The sequence below is a fragment of the Lissotriton helveticus genome, chromosome 9 (assembly GCF_964261635.1).
Source record: "Lissotriton helveticus chromosome 9, aLisHel1.1, whole genome shotgun sequence".
NCBI lineage: Eukaryota > Metazoa > Chordata > Amphibia > Caudata > Salamandridae > Lissotriton > Lissotriton helveticus.
In genome coordinates, this window is record NC_136070.1 from 1,094,451,512 (window position 1) to 1,094,468,174 (window position 16,663).

Sequence of the window (16,663 nt, forward strand, 5' to 3'; positions counted from 1 at the left end):
GTGGACTCTGGGTTCCCCTCCCGCCGGGCCAGATCAGGGGGTAAGTTCAGGATTCCTCAACACTTGGTAGGCAGCACCTAGGCCCTGTGACTCCCAGTGTCATAGGTCCCTGTCTAGGCCCCACTGCCTAAAACTCCTGCGTTGGTTCTTCCCCAGGTCTGTGCTCCCTCAGTCTGACAGGAAAGTTTCCCTCCCTTTCCTTATTTAGTGCCAGTTGACAGTTGGCAGTGGCAGTTGGTGTCACCTCACCTGTTCCAGAAGGTTCCAGGAGGTTCTAGGAGGTTCCACCATTCTGGCTATGGGCAGGCTGGCAGGCTAGTATTGATACGTTGTTTGAGGGTTCCAGCCAGCTCCTGGCCACTAGAATGCGCCCACAAAGACCGCGCTGCAGTAGCAGGGGTCAGTGGCAGCCATGTTAGGGGAAGAAAGCACCTGCACCTTAACATTAGTTTGACATACACAGGGCTTTCTTCACTACACAAGGCCTATACCCCTTTGTTACAATAGGGGGCACCCTAAATTAAAGGAATTAAAAATGAAAAATTCTGGGGAAAGGGCCAAGTCCTACAGACCCAATGCATTTCGGGTTATAATTAACCCTTCCTCAGGGGTACATGTAGTGCAGTAACAGCGATGTAGCAATCAAACAAATGACTTCAAGCAACTTCCGTGTGAAACGCGTCTTATGAGGAAGAGCGTTATCTCCACTCGGAGTTTGGAAAAATGATCTACGTGTCGGAGTGCCAGAATCAGGTCTCCAATCTCTTGTCTGTGTATAGCAGTGAACTGAACCCGGGTCTCCTCAAGATGATTCAGCGTACAACTCAAGTGCCCTGCGCAACACACCTCTCCACGCGTTGGGCCTTTTACCTGGTTCAGGCTGGCGTTCGGCCGCTTCCAGCGAGTACCTAGAGTCTCTACTGCACTCCCGTCTCAGCCACCGCGTGCCGGCCTCTCAACGGAGCTTCTCCTTCCAGCCGATGTCCCGAGGTGAGCCCGGATGGGGGCATGTGGTGGTGGTGAAACTGACTGTCTGTCCTGCACCCATAGCGTATCACTTGCTACCACGTGGTGGGATGGCTGTGAAGGCGACCCAAGCTCTTCTGATCACCACGCGCTGGGGCCATCACCTACTTCAGGTAACCGTTTGGCCACATCCGGTTGCCGGCTCGAACTCCGGCTATGCTCCCTTCCCGGTCGGTGCACACTGGCCTCTTACCAGAGCTTCTCCTTCCAGCTGATGTCCTGCAGTGCATACGGATGGGGGTGGGAGGGGGCAATCCTATCTGTTCTTCGATCACAGCGCGGTATAATCCTGCCGTCCCGGTCTCTAATGGCTGGCTTCACCTCCCATCGTAGTTGCTGCTATTCTGGTTGTGTAGGCAGCCCGAGCACTTCCGTGCACCACACCTCTCCTCGCGCTGGGCCCTTGAACTTGTGCACTCTTGGCATTGTAGTTTATATTTTCAACTCTTCATCTGCCATCCAGGCCTCTAGTTAGCCACCCTCTAGAAATTTCAAGTGGAACTATGTCCTATTTATGCCTGTCTTAGCTTTATAGCCAGCTTCACTTTTCACCTGTGGGCCAGTAAACCTAATCTTTTAATGGAAAAGTGTGACTAGCCACAATGTTTGGAAATGCAGGGAGATGTTAGATAAAAGCCAGGACTGAATGATTGTGTAAACCATGCCGTTAGACCACTTCAATGGACCATCCAGAAGTTAACTGGTGCAGGGTAGGTGGTAAACTGACTCTGGTCCTGAGCTCAAAGTATAGTACAACAGGAAAAAATCTATGTGCCAGCCATCACCAAGATAAAGGACCTGCCTCACCTCTCGTCAATATGTAGGTGGCTGATGATGAAAGGGGCACGAGCAGTCCACAATCACGCAAAGCCTCCCTCGAGGCACACCACTGATATCTGGTAGAGCAAGGGCAGTGTTATCAACAATAATGTAGGGCCCTCATGGTGATGCAGAATGTCCGGGGGGGAAGGTGAAGCTCAACTACCGGATCCACCTCACCCCTCCCTCCAGATGGGCCATGGACTTGTGGCCAGGAGAGGGGCTTGAGCGATCCGGGCCTCCCCTCCAGGCAGCGAAGGTGGCCTTGAGGCCCAGTGAGGCTCTCCTCCGAGGGGGTATCGCCGGCCTCAGTCAGTCAACCCCCCCCCCCCCCCCCCCCCAGGCGTCCCCTGTGCAATACCACCCTGTTGCCAGGGTCAGCTGATCCGGCACCGGCCCTGCAGCTAAGTCTGTACCCTGAAGGCGGACAGGCCTCTCCCTTTGCCAAAGAAGAGGAAAATTAGACCGGAGGGTGGGGCAACCCCACCGCCACCGGATTCAACCAGTGCAGCTCGCAGTACCCCTCCACTGTCGCCGATGCTCACTAGCACTCACCGCCTCTGCCCAGGTTTTAGGCCCTCAAGCCACACCGATCTGCTCTGGTCAAAGCCCCGTCATGGTGGCCCACCATTAGGCCCGCAGGCCCCCCACGGTCTTGCCCGGGAAAGGAACGACCGTCCCCTGACCCTCCCCCACCCCGAAGTAGGATGATGCCAGAAGGATCTACAGGAATAACTCATCCCACAGCAAGAGCCCCCGTAAGTTAGGGAAGCTCCATCTGGGCCCGCTTCTAGGCCCATCTGACCGGGTCCTGCACCCAACCCTCCTCGCGGCCTCCTCCACCCGAAAACGCTCGGTGGACTACAGCAACCCTCCAGACACCCAAAGCAGCCCCCTGGGTCCTCAGGCTCTGCGCACTTTACCAGGGCTGGAATGGGGGTAGTCCGTCTCTAGGATGCGGGTGGCTCGCAGGTGGATCGTGGATTGAGGCACAGAGCAACACTAGATGACGTCCGCCATCTTGCCGCAGTTAGCTACACCACAAGTATATTTTACTTATGGTTATATTATTATTTGTTTAATATGTATATAGGTCACTGCTTAAATAAGTGCATTTTTAGCATAACTATCCATCTAAAATTGCTTCAGTACTGAAGGATTTTTTTTCATAAAAACAAATTTGCTTAACGTACAGCAACACTAGTAAATCTGAGTTTATTAAATAGAAATTCATATCTACATATATTACCTTACTTATACATATATACCTTCCATGTACGTATGTATTTTTATATTTATTACTTTACTCCAGATTCATCATCTCCAATGCACTATCATATATCTCACCTTATACGTCTCTCAATATATCCTCTACCTCCACTCTCTGACTCATCCCAAACTCCATTCTACTACTATGATCCCCAAAATAACTTTTTCTAGACTCTCTTCTCCTCTACCCCTTCTTGCATCATCTCAAACCTCTTTTATATTCAGTTCTCCCAAACAAGCCTCTCTAAACCCTTCCCTCTGACTCTTCCCCCTCCCCTCTACTCATCCTCCTCCTCCTCCTGCTGCTATAAACTCCTAATAAACACTTTCTAGACCCTTCCTTCGACTGTCGGTTCACTATCCTTTTTAATCCAACTAACAGACTCCTGTCCACAGCTCAAAAAAAGTCACTAATTCACCACTAATCCTGTTTTGGGTTGCGGAGTAGTGTGCTACTCGCCGAAAAGCACCTTGGTGCCTCATCGGGGTACCAATCGCTTTATAAATGCAAATCCTTCCCTCTTCTATCCCTCCACTATCCTTTTTCAATCCAAATAATAGACTTGCTTGTCTACTGCTCAAATTAATTTTCATATTTCCCTATACTAATTAACCAATAATTTTATTTGAGTATCGGAGTAGCGTACTACTTGCCAGAAAATGCTTTGATGCCTCCTCAGGGATAGTAAGTTCTATATAATGCAATTACAATTCAGAATTATTTCCCATGTTAAAAGTATTTAAGAGTTGACAGGCACTTTAGTTATGCAACTTACATAGCACAAACCTAGCAACTGCTTTTAATGGAGCGCTTAACACATTACAGATTTTAACCTGGATAGTGCAGCGCCATTGGTTCAGGATTCAGTAACAATGTACTGTGAAAAAGAAAAGGCAGTGCGAGACACAGAAATTTGGATAGCAAGTGGCATGACATATCTGCAACTTTGATTCAGAGTGTTGTCCATTTCCGGTTGGTAAACCTGTGATGAGGAGTTTCCCAAAAAGATAGCATTTTAGTTGCACGCAGCAGTTGAGAACGTTTGGAGACGGATCGGATTGAACGAGTTGTGGACCTTGGCTTTGTCATGGAAAGGCCTAGGACTCAACCCACTGTTGAGATTAGCATACTTTTTTTTTATATTTCTTTTTATTAAAACAAGGCATCAATAAACACATCGGTGCATAGTACAGAAGAGGGTCGTTCACAGTATCAACATACAATACAATAAATATTGACTAGGGGGGGAACGAAACATCGATACCATAAATATTCACATATACGGGTCATGGGGAAAGTGGGACATCAAAGACTACATTCGCAGGTGGCACACAAATATTCCCTCTGTAATTATTCCAAGGGCCCCAGACATTGTTCCACTTCCGAGGACGACCCCTTGCCAGGTAAACAGTTTTTTCACGGAACATACACCAATCCATACTTTCTTTCCACCCTCTATCGTTGGCGGCGTTTCAGAGCCCCACTGCTGTGCTATGTTTGGCTTAGAAATCATGGCCCCCAACGTGACCCATTGGGTCTGTGTAGTGTTTAGGTCCGTAGGCTCCCAAATATTCAGCAAGCATTTCCTAGCTTCTGGCAAGAGAGCCACACCTGTCACTTCCTGCATAACATCATGGACAAAGCGCCAGTAGTTTACCATATACCGACATTCCCAAATGATATGGAGAAACGTCCCCAATTGACCACATCCCGCTTACACAGACCCTCTTCCATTAAACCCATTCTCATCAGACGTTGACCAGTGACATAAACTCTATGGAGTATTTTCAGCTGGATAAGTCTCAGCCTTGCTGGAATCGCAACCTCCTTTGAGGAGGAGATTGCAGATTGCCAGTCTTCATCATCAATTTCAAGACCATCTCGGGTCCACTTATCCCTCAAATCTACTAGAAGATCCGCTCTGTGATTTATCAGTATTTTATAAATAAGAGAAATGGTGCAATCGGGCAGATGTCCATCTAGTATGCGGTCCTGTCTCTCTTCCCCCTCAAGGAAGACCGATCTCAATGCATGACTAACCTGCGCATAACAAAAATACTCAGTCCCACTCAGCTCGTATTCAGTTTGTAATTCAGCTAATGACTTAATCTTCCCCTTCGCCCAGAGATCACCTACAGTAGTAATCCCTATCAGGTCCCATTTGTCAAAACCCTTTGTATTCCATAGCTTGCCAAACCTATCAGATCCAAAGAGTGGGGTAGCCAAAGTCAAGCGGTCCTTCCATCCAAGCGAACTAGTAACATCATGCCATATACGTACCGCCACCCTGGTCGGTCCCGTCAGATTTTTCTCTACTGATCTGGTATACAACGCTCTGCTATAACTACCACCAGGAAGTAGCCATCTGTCCATGATATAAAAGGGATCTGTATCGGACCCGTAGGTACCATGATTTATAGCCCCCAATTGTGACGCCCAGTAGTATCTCTAGAGATTAGCATACATATTGGGCTAACAAAAACTCAGGGAATCCGTTTCAAATATAGTCTGGTCACTCAGGGCAGGGGTATTTACCCATTCATCATTTGGGGAAATTCCTGTTCCAACAACTTGCATAAGGATTCATATATAGCTAATAGTATACTAAAACTCAGATAACACAATTTGCAACATCTGTCGGGTGCAATTCTTGAAAAGACCTTACTTCTGGCCTTCTTATTTCTAAAGCAGTTGGGGGAGGCCTTGATGTTTATGTTCGTAATCCAGATATGTGCTGGATGTTTGCTGCAAGCAGACCAGAAACGTATTGTGAATGTTTAAAGTTAAGCCTTAAATTATTTTTTTGTCTTTTCTGAAGTGATCACTATGGTGAAAGATGCAGGCTTATATGAACCCCAAAGAGTTGGGCTGGATTCTGTTGATGCTTGGGTTTAAGCATGAGGAATTTATGCAACTAAGTCAGTCAAGTCATGGGGGTAGGCGGCACAACAGTGGGATGCCGGCTGGCCATTTGTGGGATCCTGAGCCTCTAGGTATCTGTGCGTCACATGAACTTTATATTTGAAGATTTTTCTGCTGTGTCAAAAATGAGGATAGTCAATTGGAGTACGCAGCTACAGAGATTGGTAAACAGGTCTACAGCAGAGGAAGAGCACCTCATGAGGGGAGAGGTTTGCCCTGGAAGTATTTTTAGCACTTAACTCAGCAATTGCACCCTCAGCAGAAAGGGGGGAGGCAACTCTTTTTCAGGGGCTACTGTGAAAGAGGGGCAAAGATGCAACCTCCATTGTGGTTCATTTAGTCGTGGGTGCTGGCCAGATGCAGCACTCAATACTTAAGGAAAGCTTGAAGGAGCTGGGACGCAATGTCCTCAGAGCTAGTTTGATTAATCCTCTTTCCTCATGGTAGGATCTCCCTTCTCCACATGACACAGCAACAAAAGTCTTCTGTCCTAGATATATGTGCCTGATTTCAAGCACATGTATGAGCCATCTTCTATGCTGAAGTTGTGATAGCTGCTTTATGGCCAACCAGGAACTGCTGTGAAGTGGCACGTGAAAGGAGTGAACCAAATTCAAATGCAGGTGTTTGTGAATGCTGCCCAGTTCCATGGTGATGAGGAGTAACACTAATATTTGCAGTGCCTCTGAATCCATGGTGATGTGAGCTATCCTATAATAATGTAAGTTCACTCCAGGCTGACATCTAATCAGCCAGCCACTGTTGCTGGAACTGCAGGTGTTCTTCATGTGATAGACACCAGCAGTGGGAGATGGGCACAGATCATATTTTGGTTGTGAGCATGTGGTCAGGCTTAGCCTTTTATGTCACAAGTGTCAACTTTCTGTTGGCCATTTTTCTATATATATGTTTTCCCTTTTTTGGGAACACAAAGGAGTCCTCTAATCCACTACTGCTCTTGTGGCACCAACACAGGCACAGAACAACCTGAGCTGCATTGGCCTGGCAGTGATCTGTGTATGGCAGAGTTATGGGTGCTATTGATCTTAAGTAGACTACCTTCCTTGACCTGTTGTGTTGTTTTATGCCACCATTCCTTCACCCTCGGTACAGGGGCTCCCATTGGGTAGTTTGCGGCAGTTCAGGTTTATCTATAGTTAGGTGACAGATTAGCAAGGGCTGTTTTCTCCAAGATGGCATTCAATTTTGCAGCATGTCCGGGGTCTTTTCCATCTGGCGTGTGGAGCATAAGCAGGTTATCTCTCACCTCTCCATCACTGAAAGCATATTGGCTACTTGGTTTGGGGTGTTTTTCAAACATTGGTCCACTGTAGGTTTTAGTCAACTCTCACAACTCTGACAGTGTTGTTCTTCTATAAAGCCCTGGGTGTGATGGTCTCCTGCCTACAAGAGGTTCTTCTGTTTCTGTTAGACTCATAAAATTCTGATGAATGGAGCCTCCCGTTTGTACCAAAAGCAAACTGCCCAGGGGAGGCTCAGAGTACAACTCCTTAGCAGATCTCACTTGCGTCTTCCAATCATTAGAGGTTATTCGCTACTGGTTCCTTGGAACATGGTTATGGAGTTCCTTGGGCTAGACTCCATGAGTTTGTCTGCCTCCCTTTAAATGTAAGTCTGGAAGAAAGATGGATTGGTCATACCAGTAAGCACAGTGGATCAACCATATGTGCTGTCCCTTTAGAGAAAGCTCTAGGAGCCAGTTATGGGGAAAGGAATGTGGTGCACTATTTTCCTAAGACTGTGTTCCATGCTTGCATGATGGCTTATGGTTTTAGGATCCGGGTGAAAGTGGAATTGTGAACTTCCATTACAAGTCACTCTGAGAAATAGCTTGTATTCTCTCGAAGACACTGATTCTGTGTATATTGTTGAGTGCCTTCTACAGTAATCTCCAACATGCTATAAATGTATTTAGCACCAGCGAAAACGTTTAACAGCACCTACTTGTAAGATTCCTTTTCACCCACCCTACATAATAATTGGCCTTGGCAATTGTCTTCAAAGTTCATTGAATAAACCTTTCCCAGGAACGTCAATCAAGCCGTGATATATTGTGCATCTCCTCTCCCCCTTTGTCAGGATAATGGGAGGCAATCCTAGCGATTGAGATTCCATTTGGTTGTGGGGGTAGTAACCCTGCTTGTCTTGGCCACGTGCCGGGCGACAAGTACCACCACTCAATTCCAGTATGACCAGTGTTGGTGGGCACCACAGACGGAAGGTATTCTGCCATCTGATTAGTTGAACTTCCACTTGTGTCTTGCCTTATAATGGACAGACTGCAGTATCTTGGTGAGAAGTTAGCTCTTCCCTCCACCAAGGACAAAATAAGGCTTAAGTAGCTTAGCAAAGAAAGACTTCAGTGCACTTCAGCTGCTACTATAGTTTCCTATGCCTTTCGATGTACAGTGACTACATTTTGAATCAGCATATTCATGTGTTCGGTTTTTCATTTCTTTGTTTTATTAGGTCCAGTTCTTTATTATGAGAGAATTGCTTGAGAGAAAGAGGCTGGAGCCTTGTCCATATGAAAGAATTGTGTTGAACACTTCTTCAGGATACCACTTTATGAAGATCCAACTGTAAGTTTGCGTTTAGATCAAACATTTTTCCCATGTAGTGTAAATGGACTTCTAATTAATTGCTTTCTATATATATATATAGAATATTCCAAGAGGTCCAGCTTCGCCTCAATGCAGCACAGTTCAAACAAGTGATTATCTTGGCTTTGAAGGAGTTGCACGGAGAGGTATGTTCACTTTCTGGGCAATCTACACTTCTGAATTCAACATCACATAAATCAGTGTGTCTGATTTCTATTTTTCTTTGCCTGATAGATAATCCACCGTCCATGCCTAGTGAAAATGCTTTAAAATGTACTGAATTATCCTTGTTCGCTTTTTTATGCCATAACCCTTCATGCTAACCTCTCTTCTTGTCAGTGAAATTCTTACATTGATCTATGCTCTTAAATGAACTTATTTCATTGCTAATTATGCATCCGTTTATGTCTGCGCAAAAAGTCAACCCATCTTACCCACAGGCTCTTGTGAATGGCATTCACTCATTGATCAGCCCATATTTAGCAGCCAGCAGCTGATTGAAACTAACATTCATGTCATATGGGGTATTCCCTCTGCACCAGAATGCACCAATGAAGTGGCTGTACTTGATGCACGAGTCTGCAAAAGGGAGGCTTGTCCCAAATATGGTTGGCTACTCACTGCCATAATGGCTAGTGTTAACCTAGGGACTGGAAGAGTCTGATGGGATTCCACCCCTCATCAGCTTCAAAGGCATCCTCAGATACGGATGGGATTCCACCCCTCATCAGCTTTATTGGCACTCACGGTACTAAATTGCAGCTGACCTGTACTCTTGTCACAAGCATGTGCTGGCTCTTTGTCACTCCCTGCAGGGCTGTGTGGTAACTGCAGGGGTGGTGAAGAATTAATAATCCTCACTGCCTGCTTATGCTGGAGCCAGCAGTGATTTTTTATTGTTATATTGATTGTTTTTGGGCGTGGGGCAGTGTGTCTGTGTGGGTATATGTGTGTGACAGAAAGTGTAAGTGTGTGCACTTTTTTTCTTGTGGTGTTTTGGCGATCTGTAGCACGCTGCATGTGTTTTCAAAATGGTTGTCATCCAAGGCATACAGTTAATGGCTTGATGGCTCCCCACTGCTGACATGATGCTGGATTTATCTTAGTTCAGGTTAACATTTCCATACTGTGGGCATCAGGGCACAATGGTGCCCGCTCCGGCATGTTGCTGTTGTGACATAATGGTGGTTATACTTGGCATATTTTGAGCAGTCTTGACGTGATGGTACCCACCCATGACACAATGCAGGCCCTCGCGAATATGGTTATCCTTTAGCATGCATTAAACATTAAATAAAAAGTGGCTGTGGATGGCAGATCTAAACAACATTTGACTGGTTAAGGGACAGAGGCCCCTTGTATGACACTGTTCTGCCAAGCCATGCCCAAGGCTATATAAATGTGTGAGGCATCCCATTAATTCATCCATCAACCTACTAGTAAGTACATCTCCCTGTGCACTCACCAATTTATCATCCTTACACACCACCATCTTTTCATGTGTACGTTCACTCAGTCACTCTTCTGTCCATTAGTTCATTTTTGCATGGATCTACGACCACCACGCCTTTACTGAAGTACCCTTTGCGAATCAAGACAAAATCTACCTATAGGAATTTAGCTGAGTAGAAGAGAATGTTCAAAACCCCAGCAGTGCTTGCTGCAGGTGGTTCTTATTCCAGAGAGAAGCCTTCGCTCTCTAAGAAACTATCTTGCTTTCTGTTCAGAGGTGATCCATGAAAAGATCAAAAGATGCAATGAGCACTGTTTCTGACAATTGAGCTACTGTCAGTAGATTTAAATGACCACCACCTACAGTGAGGAACATGCAGACTATGGTTTCAATCCTTAAAAAAATAAACTTTACATCAGACACACCTTCCTTGTCTTTGCCCTCACCTTCTTCCAGTTATAGCTCTGTTACCAGTCGTGTTGGCGTGGGTTAAAGTGTACTAGTGAGGGTCTACTAGGATGTATAACACCAAGATATTGTGGTCATGTGAGTCCTCTGAACTCTGCAGAGAGGAATGTAATAGAGGGAGCCTAGATTTCTGCATACTCCTGGTCAGCGGGTGATAATGACATGGTCAGATTTTCCATGCCCATCCGGTTCCTCAAGCAGTGAAGGTACACCAATACTCTGGACATTTATCTCCCCCTCTCACGAGATAAGATCGCTGCGCATAATACCAGTACCATTTGTTTACCCCTACACCAAATGCAGTGGGAATGCCAGTTTGTTTTGAAGTACTAAAAAGGTGTATTCTGGCAAGCTCAGAATTTGCAAGCCTGTGATCTTGTTTACATCATTCATCATTTCTGTTCAAAATCTGGACCGTTTCTACACTCGTTTTAGAAGTGAGAACAAGTTGCTTACTCCAAAAAGAGGTTAGGTCATTGCAAATAGCATTCTTGTCTTCACAGACTATGAACCAGAGCATTTGAGTTGTTAGTTTCTTCCTGGATATTTTTAAAAAGAGGTTTGGGGGTTCTACATGCTGCTTCTCTTAAAGGTGAGTACATGAGCCAGTTTTTTGTGTATGTTGTATTCTATCCAATTAAGACAGTTTGAAGGCCTTCTTGCAACCCTAGAACAATTTCATCTTGACCTTATTGAACATGTCTTTGGTTGTCAAGCATCCTCCCTTACCCAGTTCTCAAATTCTACATCCTCCATGACCGGTGAGAAATCAGGGTTCAGATGGATCAGGGTGAATGGCACTTGGAAGATGTTAACCCTCCTTTGCTATTTTATATCAAACTATAGGAGGTGGCTTAGTCATTTCTGAGATATATATATTTCTCAGCATTGCACCTCTCTGAAACAACGTAATGTCCCAAAGAGAGCTTGACCTGCTAGCCCTCATTCCATTTAAAGCTCTCTCGTTTCTGCTTCTCTAGATGACCATTCTATAATAAACCTAAACTGGAAGCATAATAATATTTCATGAAGGTTTGGGCAAGTGAAGCTGCCTCTTTTCATTGTGGTCATGAGAATTATGTTATTTGCCCTAGTTTATTTGCTTGGCCTTATAAAATGTGTTTACTAGTTTGTCTCATGGGATTAAAGTTGGGAGTGCTTGAAAGTGGTAAAGCAAGTAATGTAAAATATCAATATTCACAACATTAATTCTTCCTCTGGCGTTTAGCTAGGTCTGTAGTCTTTTCGGCTTTTAAGGCCAACCAGTTAATTCTGGTACAAATTGACAACGAATCGATGAGGTAATTTTCCAAATATTTGATTGACTAAATGTGCCCATTTCTTCAGATATAGAGCTTTTACCTTGGGTTTTCTCCCCTACGGGATCAACATATTTAGAATCTCTGATTTCTCTCATAGTTATGTTGAACACAAAGACTTTTCAATTTGCATACATCCTATAAGTTTGAGTATAGAAGTTCAGCAGGCTTGTTTGAAGTTGGAAAAAGATCATGCACAGGCAATCCTCTTAAAGGACACACCGGAGCAGCAACTATGTCTGAAACGAATTGAGAGACGTCAAACACTCAGTAGGGGGCTGAAGGAGAGGGTGGCTGCCATCTTTCAGAAAAATAGGGCCTTTCAATACGAGTATGGAGAAAAGGTGGGGCGTTTGTTGGCTTATCAGATCTCTGATAAAAAAAATCTAATAATAGTATCTGTCGGAATATAGGGGAAAGTGGTGTCGTTTATATGAATCCTCAATCAATTATTTGCCATATTTTATCAAAAATTGTATCAGGGACCTAATAGTATTGACATTCATACTACAGATAAGTACTTGCAGGAATGTGGGATGCCCCGACTAAATTCTCAACAGGAAACAGGCTCTTGTAGGGGAGATAATTCTTCTTTAAAAAAAAAAATGTTTTTTATACATTTTATTAAAATTAAACAGACGTACAGAAAAAACAATCCAAACTTCACGAGGCAAAAACACAATAGTACACCATTGTGAGGTCATGCGGGCAGAGCTCCAAAAGTACAGAAATACATTGCTATCAACCAATACGGGGATAGGGGCGGACAAGGAAACAAACAGAATCATCAAACGTAAATGAAGGGTGAATGTCAATTAGGGGGACGAGGACGCATCTATGGTGATATCTTGTGGAGGGGTACATATGTTACCACGATAGGTATTCCATTGGGACCCGATCCTACCCCACTTCTTGGGCCGGCCCCGGGAAAGGTACACAGTCTTCTCCCGGAACATGCACCAGTCCATGTTTTCCTTCCACTTAGAAAGGGTGGGCGACCTATGTGAACCCCAGAGCTGGGCAATGTCCCTCTTCGCGACCATATTTCCAAGGGTCGCCCATACAATCTGCGCTGAGCTGTAGTCATTGGGCTCCCACACATTCAACAAACAACGCCTGGCCTCGGGCAGCAGGGACACACCCGTGACACCTTCCATTACAGCATGTACTCGGGACCAGATCGCAACCACCTCCGGGCATTCCCACAAAATGTGGAGAAAGGTACCAGACATACCACAGCCACGCTTGCATAGCCCATCCAAAGAAAAACCCATTTGAACCAGACAAGGCCCAGTGACATACACTCGGTGAAGTATTGTAAGCTGAACGAACCTCAAACGAGCAGGAATGGCAACCTCTTTAGGCGAGGACAGAGCAGCCTGCCAGTCCTCATCATCCAATTCCAGGCCGTCGGCACACCACGAGGCCCTGAGGCGAACCAACAAGTCAGTCCTGTTATTGATGAGTTTTTTATAAATCAATGTGATAGTACTGTCGGGCACGTGGCCGTCCAAAATACGGTCCTTCAGTGGGGAAGACTCAGGAATATCATCACCCGCAGTAAATACAGACAACAGAGCATGAAGGACCTGGGCGTACCGAAAGAATTCACTGTCACCAAGCTCATACTCCACTCGTAGCGCGTCAAAGGGCTTGACAGTACCCTTCGACCACAAATCGCCCACTCTGCTGATACCAATCATATCCCATTTATCAAATCCTTTCGATCTCCACAGGTAGCCCAAACACTCCGAGTCATACAAGGGGGTGGCCCGAGTGAACCTGCCACACCAACCCAGTGCCGCATTTGCATCACGCCACACTCTCACGGCAATCTTAGTGGGACCGGTCAGTGTTTCAGGGAGTCTCCCAGCGTACAACGCTCTGTTGAAGGTCCCGCCTGGCAGAATAAATGTATCCATAGAGAACGCCGGGGCAGGGCCTGGTGCGTAGGTCGCATGATTAATGGCACTCAATTGGGACGCCCTGTAGTAACGTCTGATGTCCGGGAGGGCTATACCGCCATCATACCACGGAAGCGTGAGTTTGGAAAGAGCAATACGGGCACGCCCATCCCAGACCAGCTGTCTCTGTAGGCCCTCCACCGCACGAAAGTAGCCCGAGGCGATCTGGTCGAAGGAGTTCTGAAGTGCGTACAAAAAACGAGGTAGAGACATCATTTTGAAAAGCGCCGCTCTACCGAGGGGCGACAGAGGCAACTTACGCCAGCGAGCTACATCGAGCGTGAGCCGCTGAAGAGGGGGTAGTACGTTAAGCTTGTAGCGCCTAGAGGGGTCCAAGGAAACATAAATCCCCAAGTACTTAAAACCGGTCTCCGCCACATGAATCGGAAATCTACGCGACATTGGAGGGAGCTCTCCAGCCAAAACGTAGACGCAGGATTTAGCCCAATTAATGACAAGACCGGAATTCTTTCCGAAGGAGGTCAGAACGTCAAAAAGTACATTAAGGGACTTTTTAGGGGAAGTGAGATAGAGAAGGATGTCGTCCGCATATAGCGAAACTCGATCCTCGAAATCAGGAGACCATCAGATGCCCCGCATAGAAGGCTCCCAACGGAGCCACTCCGCCAAGGGCTCCAGAGCGAGAGCAAAAAGCAAAGGAGACAGCGGACAGCCCTACCCGGTACCCCGTCCGAGCGTAAAAACGCAAGACACTCTTCGATTAACGACTACCTGGGCCAGGGGAGTCTCATAAAGAAGTTTCACCCAGGCTATGAAGCCCGGCCCAAACCCGAACTTCGAGAGGGCCGCCCAAAGGTAGGGCCATTCGATAGTGTCGAAGGCCATGGTAGCGTCAAGGGAGGCCAAAATGGCAGGTTCAGCAAGCGTTCCAGCTCTCGCGAGAACTCCATGGAGTCTACGCAGATTCAAAGCGGTGTTGCGGTGTGGGATAAAACCGGATTGATCCGGGTGGATCAAGTCCCCATTCACAGTTACCAAGCGATTAGCCAGTAGTTTGGCCAAAATGTTGGGTTCGGCGTTAAGTAAAGAAATAGGTCTGTACGAGGTACAACGATCCCGTGGCTTACCCTCTTTAGGAATGACAACAATAGTGGCAAGTCGTTGGTCCAAGGGGAGGGAGCCAAACTCCAAAGCCTCAAGGAACATGTCCCTGAGATAGGGCGCCATTTTGTCAGGTCGCAGCTTATACAATTCAATGGGCAAACCATTGGGGCCCATCGCATTACCCGATCGGAGGGAACGAATAGCCACCGCAATTTCATCCACAGTGAGCGGAGCATCCATGAGATCTCTGTCCGCATCAGAAAGACGAGGCAAAGCAATATCCCGCAACAACAGCCGGGAGTCCTCCTCATCCCTATCACAAACAGAGGTGTACACCGTCTCAAAGTGGTCCGCAAAACACTGAACGATCCCAACTGGGTCCGTGACACACTCACCATCAGGCCGCTCAATCACAGGGACCACACGATTGACCCTTTCTTTCTTGTCCAACCACGCAAGCAATTTACCAGCTTTTTCACCCACATCCTACAGTCGTCCCTGCTCCTCCCTATACATCACTTTCGCAGCATCAGTTACCAGAGCCTTGTAGTCAGCTTGTTTCAGAGCAAGGGAGTGCAACTTCTCACCAGAGACGCAAAACAGAAGATCATCTTCCAAAGCAGCTATCTCAGATTCCAATCGCACAACCTCCACGTTTGCAGCCTTCTTAGCAGCAACAATCAAGGATAGGGACTGACCACGTGTAACAGTTTTAAATGCTTCCTATAGCGAAATAGCAGAAGAAACAGACCCCACATTTTCAACAAAATAATGCTCAATAGCTTTCACAAGTTCCGAGCGGGTCTTGGGGTTGCGAAAGTACCATGGATTGATAGGAGCAACTCTTCCCTCATCGCCTGCCCCGACCTCATATCGGAGCCACAGCGGGGAGTGATCAGAAATACCCCTAGGGAGTTGACGGATTTCTCTAATGGAGGAGGATTGGACCGCTGGCATTAAGAAATAGTCCAATCCAGAAAGACTGCCGTGTGCCCCAGAGTGGAAGGTATACTGCAACTGTGTGGGGTGCAGCAGTCTCCAGGCATCCACTAGCCCAAAGGTCTCTAGCAAGTCACTCAACCACATTTGTGACCTGGGTAGATCTCTGGGAGGATGGCGATCAGAAGCGCCAGAAACAACCGAATTCAGATCCCCACCCAGAATCAGGAGGCCTTCAGGAAGGTCCAACAGGACTCTACAGAAATCAGCGTAGGTTAAAGCTTGCAGACCCGGGGGGACATAGACTGAAAGTATGGATAGCGTCCTACCCTCCCACCTACCAGTGAGCACCGCATAGCGCCCCCTGTCATCAAGTTTCACCTCGTCAATTGCAAAAGGGAGAGAGGACCGAATGAGAATACCAGCCCCCTGGACCCAGAAGTAAACCCAGCGTGTGCCACCAACCGATAACCACGCCTGTTCATAGCCTGACATGCATTGCCAATTAAGTGTGTCTCCTGTAGGAGTACAATATCGAGAGAATGACGCCTAAGGAATCGCAAAACAATACTTCGTTTAATTCTGTCCCCCAACCCATTGACATTCCAGGATAACAGTCTCAACTCGCCACCCCCCATCCCCGAGAAACAGGCGGAGCAGGACCCACACAGAACCCCACGATCAGTGCAAATAAAGCAAACAATACGGTGCCTGGCGAGAGAACAAAAACACACACACACACACCCCCACCTCCCCCCAACTTGAACTTGTTACTCCCCCCACCCTGCATCCCT

The 16,663-nt window shown here is 46.6% G+C and overlaps 1 protein-coding gene across 2 annotated transcripts in view; it reads left to right on the plus strand.

The window, feature by feature from the left end:
* RPP14 (ribonuclease P/MRP subunit p14) overlaps positions 1–16,663 on the plus strand; it is a 103,229-nt gene that overhangs the window by 12,039 nt on the left and 74,527 nt on the right. For both annotated transcript variants that reach the window (XM_078661495.1, XM_078661496.1), the window contains exons 2-3: positions 8,528–8,640; positions 8,723–8,807. In XM_078661495.1, coding sequence (XP_078517621.1) covers positions 8,528–8,640; positions 8,723–8,807 — 198 coding nt within the window. The remainder of the gene's footprint in view (positions 1–8,527; positions 8,641–8,722; positions 8,808–16,663) is intronic.